Source organism: Euleptes europaea, chromosome 6 (assembly GCF_029931775.1).
Source record: "Euleptes europaea isolate rEulEur1 chromosome 6, rEulEur1.hap1, whole genome shotgun sequence".
Lineage (NCBI taxonomy): Eukaryota > Metazoa > Chordata > Lepidosauria > Squamata > Sphaerodactylidae > Euleptes > Euleptes europaea.
Genome location: NC_079317.1, coordinates 10717347 through 10733729, shown reverse-complemented (window position 1 = coordinate 10733729; position 16383 = coordinate 10717347). Strand labels below are relative to the sequence as shown.

The window sequence follows — 16383 nt, the reverse complement described above, 5'->3', positions numbered from 1 at the left end:
CTCTCCTGAAAAGTGATCCATGACTCAGAAAGTTTGGGAACCTCTGCTCAAGGCTGATCCTGCATTAAGCAGGGGGTTGGACTGGATAGCCTGTATGGCCCCTTCCAACTCTGTGATTCTCTGAATCTATGATTCTATGATTGTATCAGTCCAGCCTTGGCCAATCTGCACTGGCTCCCAGTTTGTTTCCAAGCTCAATTCAGCGTTCTGGTGTTGAACTTTAAAGCCCTATATGGTTTGGGACCAACATTCCTAAAGGACCGCCTACTTCCTTATGAACCTGCCCAACCACTGCGGTCATCTTCAGAGGCCTGGCTTTGAGTGGCCTAGCCTTCTGATATAAGATGGGTGGTAACCTGGGAGAGGGCCTTCTTGGTCATGGCACCAAAACTCTGGAACTCTCTCCCAAGAGAAATTAGTCTGTCCCCTTCTGTCACCAACCTTTGCCAGCCGGTGAAGAACTTTTTGTTTCGTCTGCCATTCCCTCAGTGACCCCTCTTGGAGTGGTGGATCAGACCCCTCTTGGATCAGACCCCTCTTCTGATCTGGAGAACCAGGTTCGATTCCCCACTCCTCCACATGAGTGGCGGAGGCTAATCTGGTGAACTGGATTGGTTTCCTCCACTCCTCCACACGAAGCGAGCTGGGTGACCTTGGGCCAGTCACACTCTCTCGGCCCCACCTACCTCACAGGGTGTCTGTTGTGGGGAGGGGAAGGGAAGGTGATTGCAAGCCGGTTTGATTCTCTGTTAAGTGGCAGAGAAAGTCGGCATAGAAAAAACCAACTTCTTTTCTGCATTATGTTTTGATTGCTAGGTCTGTGTTTCTTTATATATTTCACTCTTGGTTTTAAAGTGGTTTTAGGAGAATTTTATTATATTCTGCTTTTAATTGTTGGCCATCTTGGTGACCCTGATTGGGCAGAAAGGCGGGGTGTAAATTCTGTAAATAAATAAAATACATTAAGAAATAAACATAAGCATTAGAGTGTTCCCCCCAAAAGCAGAAATAAAGGCAATTATTGACAGGTAACAAAAAGATAGAAGATAGAGATTATTTCTGGTAAATGAGACAGTTGGCGTAAATGTGCATGCAACTCGTGGTTAAATATGTGGGGTTTTTTTACAAAGTAGTTTAATTCTTTGGAAGATTTATTGTGTGGACACAATTAGCATGTTCCTTTTTCTTACTTTCTCCCTGCAGATGCCCACAAAGCAATTGCGTCAATGAAGCACATTGTCGTGTTTGATAAGAAAAAAGAATGCTAATTGAAAAAAGAATTGAAAGGCCGGAAGAAACAAGCAAGGAACTACGTGTGAAAAATGTCTCAAGCTGGCGGAGGAGCAGAGCCTCTCGAGATGTCTTCTTTTGTGGTTTCTCTTAAAGAAAATCCTTGATTGGTAAAGTGTTCTTATATTCGCAAGTGGGTCTTGTCTCCAGGGGTCATCCTTAATGGAACAGGGTCAGTTTCTCATCTGAAATCTATTTAAACAATTAAAGTACCAAGCTACTGATGAAAAACTATTGCCATTCCAGCAAGGAGATTATTAAAATTTATGGTCGCAGACATCGAGTGGAACCTTTTCAGTAAGATACGGGACAGGAAAAAGCCAACCTGCTATTAAGACTGCTTGTTAAAAAATAAACAAAGAAGAAGAGGACATTGATTTTTATGTCTTTCCTAAGATGTTTTTTGTAAGATAAGATTGCTAGGACCGCTTCCAGCCATTCTGAGATCATGAAAAGTCTTTGCAAAGGGAAAGTACATCAAGTTTTATAATGGTGTGCCTACGCTACAGATATAAATGGGTTTGACAGTGATTCCTTCTTCTCAGAGATCTCTGGAAACTGTGTTTCTGTCAGCAGGAGCCGCCTAACAAAGAATCCTCAGTTTCTTCAGCAAACTACATTTCCCAGTATCCATCGGAGGAAGCCATGACAATGAAGCTGGTGTAAAATGGATGTATTGGTGGTGTAGATTTGCCCCAAGCGTGCCTTTCATCTAAGACATTACCAGAGGAAAGAAGTTTAATTTTCAGAAACGAGGATGCAAGTCCAAAGTATGGAGGAAACGGCGAAAGAAATTCAGAGGGAGGGTACACAGCCATTAGAAGATCCCGAGAGAGCAAAAACCACCCTCCCAAATGAGGGCCCAACCAAAAAGGCTTCTGTCTTTTGCTTTAAGAAAAGGAAAAAACCCTGTAAAGAAGGAAAAGACAAAGACGAGGACCAGGAATCTGAGTCGCTAAACTTGAAGTCCACAAACCAGCATTCCAGCACTGTGTTGAACAGCGAAGCAGAGGAACCGAAGCCATCTTGGACGTCAGGAGGAGCCTGGTTGGCCTTCAAGCGTCTTGTGACCTTGAGAAGGCGATCCAAATTTGCTTTGAAGAAGGAGGCACAGTTAGGTTCCCAGGTGCAAGTGGAGAGCAGCGCCGAAGAGTCTAGCCTGTCTCATTTGCCTAAGGAACAGGCTAGTCCTGGGCTTAAAATTTTCTGCCTGAGGTTCTCCAGAAGCAAGAAGAAGTCTGGTCGTCCTGAGACGGCAGAGGAGCTAGACCAGGGCGAGAAAACAAAGGAGACGACGAGCCTTTTGAATGACAAAGCTACCAGCGAGCCCGAGAGCGTGGCCGTGGACAATCCAGCGAGCAGTGTGCAGCCCTGTAGCAGAGGCCTTGAAGAGACCGACCGTGGTGTTGAAATTACCCATGGGGACATGGTTATCTCCTCAGGAGAGAACACGTTGGCGGTGGAGATGAGGCCGGGCACTGATCAGTACACAGACTGCCTCATTCAGTCCGAAATCATCCATTCTGAAACCGCGCTCGAAACCGAACAGGAGAAGCAGATCTTCCAGCTACATCTCGGGAGCCTGTACGGAAGTCCTGAAGAAGCAGAGAACAAGAAAATCGACCTGGGTGTCGAGATAGGCCCTCTCATTTCCCAAGACCCGCCAGAAGACAAACCCAAAGCCTTTGAAGTCCAAAGTACCAATAACAGGCACGCCCAAGAAGTGGAGCTGGAAACATCTGCAAAGGATGTTAATGTGGGTGAGGAGAGCCATGAGGCGAAGGAAAGACGTTCTGTGGAGGTTCTCCTCCACTGTAGCCCGTCTACGTTAGCCGATGAGGCTTTGAGCTTGCCAAACTGCTTCACCGAGGAAGCGAAATCCGAAGAAAATGAATTGCTTCAGGGAGCGGGCATAGTTATTACTATCACCGAAGCGGAAGACTACCAGGACGAAGAGGAGGCCAGCCCGGCCTGCGAATTGTTCCCGTTTTCTCATACCAGCAAACCGAAAGGGAGCAAGAAACCAGGCAAAGGGATCAATTCCAGGGCAGGGAGCAGCGGTCGTAAGAAAGGAGGGGAAACTGCTTCCCAGGTTCCCTCGCCCTTCGGGACGAACGACCAGGAGTGCCGGACTCCAGAGCAGCAGGAGATCCTCCTGGTCGAAACGGCCGCTTCCTTGGTCAAGGCGGCTATTCAGTCGTCCATCGAACAGCTGGTGAATGAAATGGCGTTGGAGCAGAACAAGCAAAACAGCTTCATGTGATCGCTGACGTTCCCTGGTCTTCTGGACTCGGGCTGGATTTTGAGTGCCGATAACGGGAGCAAATGATCTATTACTTCATTGATAAGATTGTTGCCGGCGGGGAGGGGATTTTCTGCCTCAAGTGCTAAAATTGCTTGGTTCGGCCCTGCCAGTAATTCAGTTATGTACGCTGTAGGAAGATTTAGGGGAATTCATGATGTATTTCAACTTGGCATGAAAGAGTAGAAACGGCCTTTGGATGTTCGCAGTGTCTCATCCATATCTTAAATTTGCATGTTAGTGACATGGATGCATTTTGTATGTCCAAAAAGAGAGAGTAGAATTTAAGAATGAGGGCTCTTTGCTGCATGGTACCACAGGCTAATAGTTTGTTCTGTGTGGTAGATTTAGGAAAGCCAGTTGATTCCTCCATCCTCCCCAACCATCCATTTCTTTCACCTGAGCGAACTCATCCAAACTCTAGGCTGGTCTGTAGAATTAGGTGGCTAGGCAAGGCTACTTCGGAATTTAATTCTATGGGTCCTTCGGAGATCAGACTGGTAACGACAGAGACAGTTGGGATCTGAAATCAAAAAGTAACTTCTGCCATCGTGAAATTGTGGAACTCCCTGCCCCTGGATGTGGTGATGGCTGCCAACCTGGAAGGCTTTAAGAGGGGAGTGGACATGTTCATGGAAGGCTATCCATGGCTGCTAGACAAAATGGATACTAGTCATGGTGCATACCTATCCTCTCCAGTATCAGAGGAGTATGCCTATTATATTAGGTGCTGTGGAACACAGGCAGGATGCTGCTGCAGTTGTCTTGCTTGTTGGCTTCCTGGAGGCCCCTGGTTGGCCATTCTGTGAACAGACTGCTGGACTTGATGGGCCTTGGTCTGATCCAGGAGGGCTTTTCTTTTGTTCTTATGTTCATTCCTGTACAAAGGGGCACAGAAACATTAGAAGGGCAAGAAGGCACCAGTGTGTGTTCGTTCAGCGGAATGGCATTTTCATTGGGAGAAGCACGCTGTTGCAAAGTACTGTCCTTTGGGTTGCAAATGGGCTGGTCCAAAATGAACACAAGTTTCTCCAACGGATAACAAAGAGTCTGATCCAGGAAAAGAGATCTGTGTGCATAACCCTGACCCTTCCATGTGCCTCTAGGTGCATTCCCACCTCCCCATCCACCCCATATTCATCTAGGCTGCTGTTGCAGATGGGAATTTATTCCCCCCGCCCCCAAAAAATCCGGTATCACTAGTTGTTTATGCATGACCTACAGCACGGCCAGCGTACTTCGGAGGAAGTCCCTGGGCCTTGCTTTAAAAGCACTTACTGTTGTCCCCAACCACCTGGGCAAAAGGAAGAAATGCTCAAAATGGAGTGTGCCTGCTATTCACCCAGCAGCATGTCCCAAATAGACAACCACATTCCAGTTACATAAAGCAGCAGAAATACTAAGAAACGAAAGTGTTAATAGATGTATGTTTGTTGACAAGGATTCTGTGCATCGTGTGGGGCACTGCCTGACACAGGACCTAGAAAGAAGTGCTTGCAGAATAAGGCCGAGGCTGTTTCTACACCCACCCTGGAGTCATTAATGTTAACTAGGGTGGGCCAGAGGGGTCCCAGTTGTGGGCCCAATGATCGTAGAACGTACTGAGAGCTAATAAAGGAGCATGGAATGTATGCAGCTGTTTCTTTTTCCTTTTGTAACACCCAGATGTGTGTGTGGTTTTTTTTCAAAATGGGAGATGAAAAGCCAGACGTCAGCTTGCAAAGAGGCTTAGTGAGGGCAGCAGGCCGGGCAGACTGGTGACTTGGTAGCTTTTCCTTGGCCCAGTGCCTGCAGCCTAAACCCAGTAATGCAGCTAGACACTGCCAGTGGGGGAAGAGAAAACGTGGCATTCGAGCAGCACAGGTCTTCAGTGGTAACGATTATTCTGGACTCATCAGAATTCTAAGACCACTGCTCTTAACCCAGATTTTACTAGCGAGCGTGGTGTAGAGCGGTGGTTTGGAGCGGTGGAGTCTGATCTGGAGAACCGGGTTTGATTCTCCACTCCTCCACGTGAAGCCAGCTGGGTGACCTTGGGCTAGTCACAGCTCTTAGAGCTCTCTCAGCCCCACCTACCTCACAGGGTGTCTGTTGGGGGGGGAAGGGAAGGTGATTGTAAGCTGGTTTGATTCTTTCTTAAGTGGTAGAGAAATTCAGCATATAAAAACCAACTCTTCTTCTTCTTCTTCTTCTTCTTCCCAGAAGGGTCAGTTCTAGGTTAATTCTTTTTCTTAAAAGTTTTTTTTTCTTTTACATACACTCTCCCAGATGCATTTTTCCTTATGTGTGTGAGGCCAGGAAGGAGGGTGTACTTACTAGGGTATAATCACCAATACGGCTAGGAATAGGTTTAATTCCAGAAAGGCACAAGGAAGAAGAAGAGTTGGTTTTTATACTCCGATTTTCTTTACCTTTAAGGAGTCTCAAACTGGCTTACAGTCACCCCCCTTCCTCTTCCCACAACAGACACCTTGTGAGGTTGGTAAGACTGAGTGAGTTTGGAGAGAAGTGTGACTGGCCCAAGGCCACCCAGCAGGCTTCATGTGTTGGAGTGGGGAAACCAACCCGGTTCACCAGATTAGAGTCCGCCGCTCTAGTGGCGTAGTGGTCAAGAGCGGTGGTTTGGAGCGGTGGACTCTGATCTGGAGAACCGGGTTTGATTTCCCCACTCCTCCACTTGAGCGGCGGAGGCTAATCTGGTGAACTGGATTTGTTTCCCCGCTCCTACACACGAAGCCAGCTGGGTGACCTTGGGCTAGTCACACTCTCTCATCCCCGCCTCCCTCACAGGATGTCTGTCGAGGGAAGGGGATTATAAGCCAGTTTGATTCTTCCTGAAGTGGTAGAGAAAGTCGGCATATCAAAACCAACTCCTCTTCTTCATGTGGAGGAGCGGGGGAACAAACCCGGTTCTCCAAATGAGAGCCCACCGCTCCTAACCACTACACCACGCTGGACATATATAGGCACAATGTGCCGTGATGCTGTGACGGCCAGGTGCTTTCTTGGTTTCCCACGCTCTCCCGTCACACCTTCCTGTAGCAGTGACCGAGCTGATTTTAGTTATGGTTGTGGGTTGCAACTGGTCAGTGAGGCAATGTGAACAAATAACGGTGCTGGTTTACGTGCTGCTACTGCCAAGGAACCCTGCAGAGGTAGAATAGAAATCGGAGGTCATTTCTACTACCCTCCCCTCCACCCTTCTCCCTTCCCACAGAGTGATTCACACAAACACCTTCATTTCCCAACAAAGGAATAAGTTTATTGTCTCTTCCTTAGAAGGGCTCAATGCTTAGTGCAGGGGTCGGCAAACTCATTAGTCAAAAGAGCCAAATATCAACAGTACAACGATTGAGATTTCTTTTGAGAGCCAAATTTCTTAAACTATATAGGTAGGTACACTGTTTATTAACTTAATAAACTTTAATTAAAGTTTTAAGTCTTAATTAAACTATAGGTACACTGAATAAAACTTGATATCATACTTAATAGTGATCTTATTTATTGATAAAAATTAAATTGTAAGTCCCTGCCATTTTCCCCTCCCCGTCCGGAGTCCTCATCTGGAGGCCTGGTTTACCGCCATAAAAGCCTATTGGTAGACCTGGCCTCCGGCTGAGTTCCATTGGGAGGCCAGGTCTACCCATTGGCTTTCTTGGCAGTAGACCTGGCCTCCGGAGGCCCATAGAAGCCAATTGGTAGACGTGGCCTCTGAAGGGGGACTTTTCCCCCTCCTCGGAGTCCAGGTCTACCGCCAAGAAAGCCAGTGGGTAGACATGGCCTCCCAATGGGACTTAGCCGGAGGCCAGGTCTACCAAAGGAAGCCCGCACCGCCCAACAGTTGAGCGGGCGCAAGAGCAGGGGCTCCGAACCAAGTTCGGAGAGCCGCACTCAACGGGCATGCGGCTCTGGAGCCGCAGTTTTGAGACCCCTGGCTTAGTGGATAAGGCAAGGAATGTAACCAGTTATCAGTTATGAGAGCCGGTGGATAAGAGCAGTGGACGCTAATCTGGTGAACCGGGTTGGTTTCCCCACTCTCCCACATGAAGCCTGCTGGGGCCACTGCTTTGTTGTTTTGTGCTGGCCAATGGCCGTAACAATAAAATGTAATGAAGCCTGCTGGGTGACCTTGGCCTAGTCACAGCTGTTTTAGAACTCTCTCAGCCCCACCTACCTCACAAGGTGTCTGTTGTGGGGAGAGGAAGGAGACTGTAAACTGGGTGGATTCTCCTTAAAAGTAGAGAAAGTCCGCATATAAAACCCAACTTCTTGAGCCAGCGTGGAATAGCAGTCAAGAGTGGTGGTTTGGAGCGGTGGAGTCTGATCTGGAAAGCTGGGTTTGATTTCCCAGTCCTCCACGTGAGCGGCGGAGGCTCATCTGTCACTAAAGTTAAGGTGGGGCAGCCATTTGGTGGCTAGCTCCGCCTCCTGTGGCAGCCATTTTGTAATTTCAAAGGCTTTCCTCACCTCTCAGATGTCTGAAATCTGTGGTTGCCCTTTGATGGCAGGAAAACTGTCTTCACATGCACAGAGGCAAGCTTGTCTTTGATGACCTTCCCCAAGGCTGAACTCTGGCATCAAACTTATAATGGAACTTAAATCCTAAAAGATTTTACAGAACAAAATGAAGTTACAGACTTCTGATAAATAATAAGCAGAGAGAGGAGCGTTTCAGTGGCCTTTGACCCAACTCAAAGGGAACATGGATGTTGTGGTGTTGGGTATGCTTCCTTCAAGTGGGACTCCACAGGCGGGAGGGCAATTCTGCCATATGTTTGCGTTGTTCAGAAGAAGAAGAGTTGGTTTTTTATATGCCGACTTTCTCTACCACTTAAGGGAGACTCAAACCGGCTTACAATCACCTTCCCCTCCCCACAACATAAGAACATAAGAAAAGCCATGCTGGATCAGACCAAGGATCCTTTTGGATCTCTTCACAGTCCGATTTTGTTTTAACCACCCTAAATAATTTGGAGTCATCTGCAAACTTGGCTACTTCGCTGTTCACCCCCAACTCCAGGTCATTGATGAACAGGTTGAAAAGCACTGGTCCTAACACAGATCCCTAAGGGACCCCGCTGCTCACTTCTCTCCATCGGGAGAACTGGCCATTGATTCCTACTCTCTGCTTCCTATTTTGCAGCCAGCTCTCAATCCATAAGAGGACTTGTCCTCTTATCCCATGACTATGAAGTTTGCTTAGCCAAACACCCTGTGAGGTAGGTGGGGCTGAGAGAGCTGTGACTAGCCCAAGGCCACCCAGCTGGCTTCGTGTGTAGGAGTAGGGAAACCAACCCGGTTCACCAGATTAGCCTCCGCCGCTCATGTGGAGGAGTGGGGAAAAACCCGGTTCTCCAGCTCAGACTCCACCGATCCAAACCACCACTCTTAACCACTACACCACGCTGGCTCTCAGGTACCCTTCAGACATAACCTTCAGCCACATGGGAGTCATATGTCTCCATCAGTTGTTGAATCCACAGGAAAGGCCTGCAAGATCTGGCTCTAGCCACATGATTGTGTTCCTAAAACATTCTCCCAGCCTTTCATAGATTAGATGCACCTTGTCTCTGGGAGTAGAAAAGAGCAAGAGTCCAGTAGCACCTTAAAGACTAACAATTTCTGGCAGGGTAGGAGCTTCAGGGTACCTGAAGAAGTGAGTTGTGGCTCATGAAAGCTCCTACCCTGCCAGAAATTTTGTTAGTCCTTAAGGTGCTACTGGACTCTTGCTCTTTTCTACTGCTATTGACAGACGAACACGGCTACCCATCGTGATCTTGTCTCTGGGAGAATGTCTAAAAGGCACCAATGTCCCTTCAGATATAGAGCGGCTTGCCCTCAAGAAAAGCAGTCCCTCACACAGAGATACGGGGGCAGTTTGTTCTGCGCATTACACCCTCTGGAAACTTACTGCCTTGGGAAGAATGACTCCCAATTTTTAAGTGAGAAAACAAGCATGCCTCATCAACCCCAACATTCATGTGTAGAAATGTGGGAGATTCCCTGAAGGCCTCTGAATGACCCTTCTTGCTTCGATGCGGATGCTTTTGATTGTCCTTCGTCTTGGTCAGAGGACCATTAATTCTGTTGATGCACTACTCCTAGGGTGGTCTTGATCGGGCAGCTTTCGGCTACGCTGGTTGTAATGGGAAATCAAAACCTTCCAAAGCACTAACCAGGTAAGAAAATGCCTTCATTGATCTCGTCCAACGGATCCAGCCAAGCTGGGGCTTCCATGCATTTAAGTTCAAAACACTTTATTACAGCCTTGCCAGGCTTGCCACATATGCTCATATACATACTATATGCTGATGCAACATAATCATTCTTCCTGGAAACTCAGTCCAAAATAATCTGAATACATAATTACATATCCAATGGACGCCCTTTTGAGGTTAATCCTTCCCCTCCTTAGGAATACACTTAGACTGACAAATTTTAATCGCTACTGCACAGAACCTGGCCGTGGAGGATGTAACCTGCTCGTTTCCCCCCAATAACATCTGCAATAGATATGCTTGTGGTACCCCTGTGACACCTTTTATTAGGGGAAAAATGAGCTGGACACGAGCCTCAATATACCAAGGACAACCAAATAAAACATGTGCCACTGATTCCAGCTCCCCTGTCCCACAGGGGCATAGTCTCTCTGATATTGGTATCGTATTAAAACGACCCTCCAACATAGCCGAAGGGAGAGCCTGGACACGTGCTAAAGTAAATGCTCTCCTATGGCTTCCTACTTCCAACTGAAACAGATAGGATGCTGGGGCTACTTTGTACCTATTATTCTCTGATGATACAAAGGCCGGACACCTCCCCACATCCTCCTGTCTTTCTATGTCCCAGATCCTCTGTTTAATTAGACTTTTAGCCTGTTCGTGTTCCATCTGAGCCATGACCTGTGGTCGTGCATTTATGTCACTGCCTTATACCAAGTCAGACCATTTTATCAGCTCAGTTTGGTCTACGGTTGTTGGCGGCAGCTCTTCCAGGTCTCAGACAGAGAAATGCCTTGCTCAGCACCTGTTAGGAAGGCCAGCCTCCAGGTGGAAACTGGGGATCCCCTGGAATTACAGCTCATCTCCAGATTACAGAGATCAGTTCCCCAGGAGAACTGATCATGAACTGATTTAGGCAGATCATGAGAGGGAGGGCATCTTGGCCATCTTCTGAGCATGGAGTAGGGATCCCTGGGGGTGTGGGGGGAGTAGTTGTGAATTTCCTGCATTGCGCAGGGGGTTGGACCAGATGACCCTGGAGGGTCCTTTCCAACTCTATGATTCTATGGAGAAAATGGATGCTTTGGAGGACAGAGACTACAGCACTCCACCCCACTGAAGAAGAAGAGTTGGCTTTTATATGCCGACTTTCTCTACCACTTAAGGAAGAATCAAACCGACTTACAATCTCCTTCCCTTCCTCTCCCCACAACAGACACCTTGTGAGGTGGGTGGGGCTGAGAGAGTTCGGAGGGACCGGTGACCTTGGACTAGTCACTGTTCTATTAAGAGCTCTCTCAGCCCCACCTACCTCACAGGGTGTCTGTTGTGGGGAGAGGAAGGGAAGGAGATTGTAAGTTGGTTTGATTCTTCCTTAAGTGGTAGAGAAAGTCGGCATATAAAAGCCAACTCTTCTTCTTCAAACCACATGGTACAGCCTGCAACTTGAACCACCTTGGGAAAAGGTGTGTGTGTTGAGGGGTTGAACTGCCTGTTTGAGAAGGTTGTAGCTTAGCCACCTCCCTTGGATTACAGTTTTCCATGTGATGTGAAATTTGTTTTGTTCTGAACATTCAAGAACAGCCCCAGATCAGCATTCTGAATGGTACAATCCTAGAAAGTTAAAGATGTCTTGAATAAAGGTCTTTTTCATGACTGCCTGTTCATTTCTTCTTTGTAGAAGCTTGCCCGTATACACATCCTTTAAAAACAAACAAACCAACATGTTAATAAAGGATGGCACGTTTTCCATCACTGGTGGTAAAAATGCATTTTTCATTTGAAAGAAGTTGGCCATTTGTAAATTACAAAGGTTCTCCAGATTAGAGCCCACTGCTCCAAACCACTGCTGTTAACCACTATACCATGCTGGCTTAAGACAAAGCATGTGCCAACATGACATATTAAATGATGCAAAAACTGCATAGTAGTCGATAGAGATCAGTTCCCCTGGAGAAAATGGCCGCTTTGGCAATTGGACTCTATGGCATGGAAGTCCCCTCCCCAAACCCCGCCCTCCTCAGGCTCCACCCCAAAAACCTCCTGCCGGTGCGAAGAGAGACCTGGCAACTCTAACTTGCCCTGGTGGTTGACAAGTGGGCAATTTGGGAGCCCGGCCCCTGTAGAAGGCCCTGCGAGGATGATCCAAGGAGGCGAGAGGGCATACTTTGGGACAAGCGAGCAGAAACAACATTCTGAACTGCTCGCCCCCCCCCCCCCCCATTCTTTCTGGGCATTTTCAGTTGAAGAAATCCTGGCGTATTGTTCAACCTCCTTTAAGCACTGTTCTTAAAAGACTCTCTTCCACACCCCTTCTTCAGGCTCTTCTGACATGCATCTCACAAATCCCTTCAAACTACAGTGAGTCAGGCTGGGTCACAGAATGCCACAGAAGAACAGTGGGTGGTACAGAGGAGGGAAGGGAAAAGAAGGAGAGAAGCTTTCCCAGTCTGGAGGCAGATTCGAGCATCCTGCAATGCCTATTCAGTGTTGTGATGCGCAACCAGGGAGTAGGGGGAACAGAGTGAAGCCGTACCCAGCAGCAGGTGAGGTTCTTTGCATGTGTAAGGAGTACACAGGCAGCTGCCCTATACTGAGTCTGACTCTTGGTCCATTAAGGTTTGTTATGAACAGCGGCATCTCTCTGACGCGGAAGCCAAGTGGATTAGCAGTCTTGTCCAGGATACCCATCAGAAAGTCCACGGCCACATAGAAAAGTGTAGTTTATTTTACAGTGCAGAAATATATACAGATACTCCTTTCACACTCTCCGCTCATAACATCCCGCATAGAACTGCGGTTTCACTTCAATATATACACCTGGTGGTTGCAGCCACCAATCACAGTAGATATCCAATTATCCTGGCATTGCTACTGCATTGCATCAGCCACCTGGCTCTAGCTGGATCAGGCCAGCTTTCTCTAGCTCCCCAGGTACTTTCCAGGCTGATTACATCATCCTTAGATCCCTCTGATCTATCCTGCCCTGTCAAACTAAATGACAGACTTGTAATCTTGACACTCTCCTGGGTCTCAGGAGGAAGAGGTCTTTCACATCACCTACTGCCCGATCCTTTTCATTGGAGAGGCTGAGGACTGAACCTGGCACCTTCTGCTTGCCAAGCAGATGCTCTACCACTGACCCCCGGGCCGTTCCTCGCTGCCTTCCCCTGAGTCAGACGTTTGGTCCATGGAGGTCAGTATTGTCTACTCTGACAAGCTGCAGCTCTTCAGAATCTTGGGTGAGGACTTTCACAGCACCTACCACCTGAGACTGGAGATGCCGGCATTCAGATACATGCTCTCCACACAACAGTCCTATGGAGCTAGATCATGATGGGTAACTGTGTTAGTTTGTCAACAGCAGTAGAAGAGAGTAAGAGTCCAGTAGCACCTTAAAGACTAACAAAATTTCTGGCAGGGTGTGAGCTTTCGTGAGCCACAGCTCACTTCTTCAGATACAGCTAGAATGTGACTCTATCTGCCCTTAAGTAGAGAAGAGTGAATTAGACACACAATGGCAATGTAAATGTTAAAAGCAAGTAAATGGAATTAGCAGGGGTGATTGGATAAGGTGTGATATGCACAGGGGTAGCAGGCGTGGAGAAATTAGCATTGGTCATGAGACAGGACTCCCAGATCTCTATTCAGTCCAGGAGAATGCATTGTCTTGAGCTTCATTAAAGTATCTCTTTCTAATCTCCCTTTGAAATCCTTTTGTAAGAGAACTGCTACACTTAAATCAGCAACTGAATACCCTGGAAGGTTAAAACGTTCCCCCACTGGTTTCTGAATGTTGTAATTTCTGATGCTAGACTTATGTCCATGTAATCTTTGTCGCAGGGGCTGGCCTGTTATTTATTTAGATATTTACACCCTGCTTTCCTCAGCACTGGGGACCCAAAGCCAAGCAGATGCTCTACCATTGAGCCATGGACCCTCCCTAACTAGAGGTGCCATGTAGGTTACAACAGGCAAGAAAATGCGGGTTTCAAATCCAAATTTACTATCACATAATATATATGCAAAAAAGACACCTACTGTGGGTAAATTCACATTTGGGAGTACAAAAGAAAATGTTTATGAGCCTTTGCTGCCACCTTCTGGCAAATAAAGTACTAAAAAGCAACGCTGTTGAGGTCAATTTATTACTCTCCTCTGTGGGTGCCACCCCTTCAAACCTACCTCAATTTGGAACTTGAAGCTGCATCCAGATATCAGTTTTCTGTTGAAGAAGAGTTGGTTTTATACCCTGCTTTTCTCTACCGTAAGGAGTCTCTAAGCAGCTTACAATTAGTTTCCCCCACAACAGGCACCTTGTGAGGTAGAATCATAGAGTTGGAAGGGACCACCAGGTTCATCTAGTCCAACCCCTTGCACAATGCAGAAAATTTACAACTACCTCCCCCACACACCCCCAGTGACCCCTAGATGGCCAAGATGCCCTCCCTCCCATGAACTGCCCAAGGTCATAGAATCAGCATTGCTGACAGATGGCCATCTAGCCTCTGCTTAAAAACCTCCAGAGGAGAGCTTACCAACTCCCAAGGAAGCCTGTTCCACTGAGGAACCGCTCTTTTAGAAAATTCTTCCTAATGTCTAGACGGAAACTCTTTTGATTTAATTTCAACCCGTTGGTTCTGGTCCAACTTTTTTGGGCAACAGAAAACAACTCGGCACCATCCTCCATATGACAGCCCTTCAAGTACTCGAAGTTGGTTATCATATCCCCTCTCAGTCTTCTCCTCTTCAGGCTAAACATACCCAGCTTCTTCAACCTTTCCTCATAGGACTTGGTCTCCAGACCCCTCACCATCTTTGTTGCCCTCCTCTGGACACGTTCCAGCTTGTCTACATCCTTCTTAAATTGTGGTGCCCAAAACTGAACACAATACTCTAGGTGAGGTCTAACCAGAGCAGAGTAAAGAGATACCATTACTTTGTGTGATCTGGACACTTTATTTTTGTTGATGCAGCCCAAGATCACATTTGCCTTTTTAGCTACTGCATCACACTGCTGACTCATGTTCAGTGTTTGGTCTACTAAGACCCCAAGATCCTTTTCACACACACTACTGCTAAGACAAGTCTCCCCCATCCTATAATTATGCATTTGATTTTTCCTACCTAAATGCAGAACTTTACATTTATCTTTGTTGAATTGCATTTTATTGGTTTTAGCCCAATTCTCCAGCCTATCAAGATAATCCTGTATCCTGGCTCTGTCTTCTACCGTATTTGCTACCCCTCCCAATTTAGTATCATCTGAAAATTTAATAAGCATCCCCTCTATTCCTTCATCCAAATCATTTATAAAGATATTGAACAACACAGGGCCCAGGACTGATCCCTGAGGCACTCGACTAGTCACTCCTCTCCAAGTGGAAGAGAAGCCATTAACAAGCACTCTTTGGGTGCGATCCGTCAACCAATTACCAATCCACCTAACAGTAACAGGATCTAAATCACATTTCCCCAATTTGTGGGGTTGAGAGAGTTCAGAGAGAACTGTGACTGGCCCAAGGTAACCCAGCAGATTTTATGTAGAGGAGCGGGGAAACAAACCTGGTTCACCAGATTAGTCCACTGCTCTTGTGGAGCACTGGGAAATTAAACCTAGTTCTCCAGATTAGCGTCTACCACTCAGATTAGAGTCTACCACTACCCACGCTGGCTCTCCCCTCAACTGGCTGAGTTTGTAGCCCTGTTCACATTACAATGAGCACAAATAAATCCTCCATCTGTGCATCTATTTGTTTGAAGGAGTCCATGTGTGTTTGCATTACAAATGAAACCAGGGACCCGTTCCTGGATAAATAGGGGGCTTAAATCACACATTCAGCTGTACATGTGTTGAATAATGTAACAGGAGAATTATTCAATGCTCCTATGACAAAAAAGTGGAAACTATACATATGTTCCCCATGACTAGTGACCAGGGTATGTGAGAGGTACCAAGGCCAGAGGAGAATAGGTTAAGCGGCAGGTTTCTAGAAAGTCACAGGGCAGCTCTGCTCTCGTCACATGGGGTGGACCAGACATAGAGACGGGCAAAGATCCTGCACCAGTGAAAGATTTCTACAGATGCAGCTTTCCTCCTCTACACATGACAACCTGCATGTCCCCAAATCCCCTCTTCTGCATAACAGTTCATGGCACCAGGGGCCTTGTCCCCACCCCACCCCCTGCTGCCATCCTAGAGAATCAGACTGCCAACAGGATTAGCAGAAGGGTGGTAACCGCAGTCCTGGGTGGGGGGGCTTGGATCCGGCCCGTGTCGCAGTAGCAATGATCTCATCCCCAGTATAAGGAGACCCCTGTAGCTATGTCATTGTCTGCTTGCAGTTTTAGTTTTTAGCTGATGTAATCTGGGGAAATTCTGGGAAAGTTTGGGAACGGTTGTTTTGATGAGACAGCTTCTGGCCTTCTATCTAGCTATTTCAGAAATGTATTCGTCATGTGATAAAGCGAACAGATGTGTTTATGCTGACTTGCTTATTACAATAGCCAACCAGGTACTTAGCAATAGTCACATGGTTGTGATAAGTGACTTTAGAGATTGATCAGATA

The 16383-nt window shown here is 47.0% G+C and overlaps 1 protein-coding gene across 1 annotated transcript; it reads left to right on the top strand.

Moving 5' to 3' along the window:
• Positions 1-2047: 2047 nt before the first annotated feature.
• On the top strand, positions 2048-3553 carry AKAP5 (A-kinase anchoring protein 5). The gene has a single exon (XM_056851209.1). The coding sequence runs from the start codon at positions 2048-2050 to the stop codon at positions 3551-3553; it is 1506 nt and encodes a 501-aa protein (XP_056707187.1).
• Positions 3554-16383: the final 12830 nt, after the last annotated feature.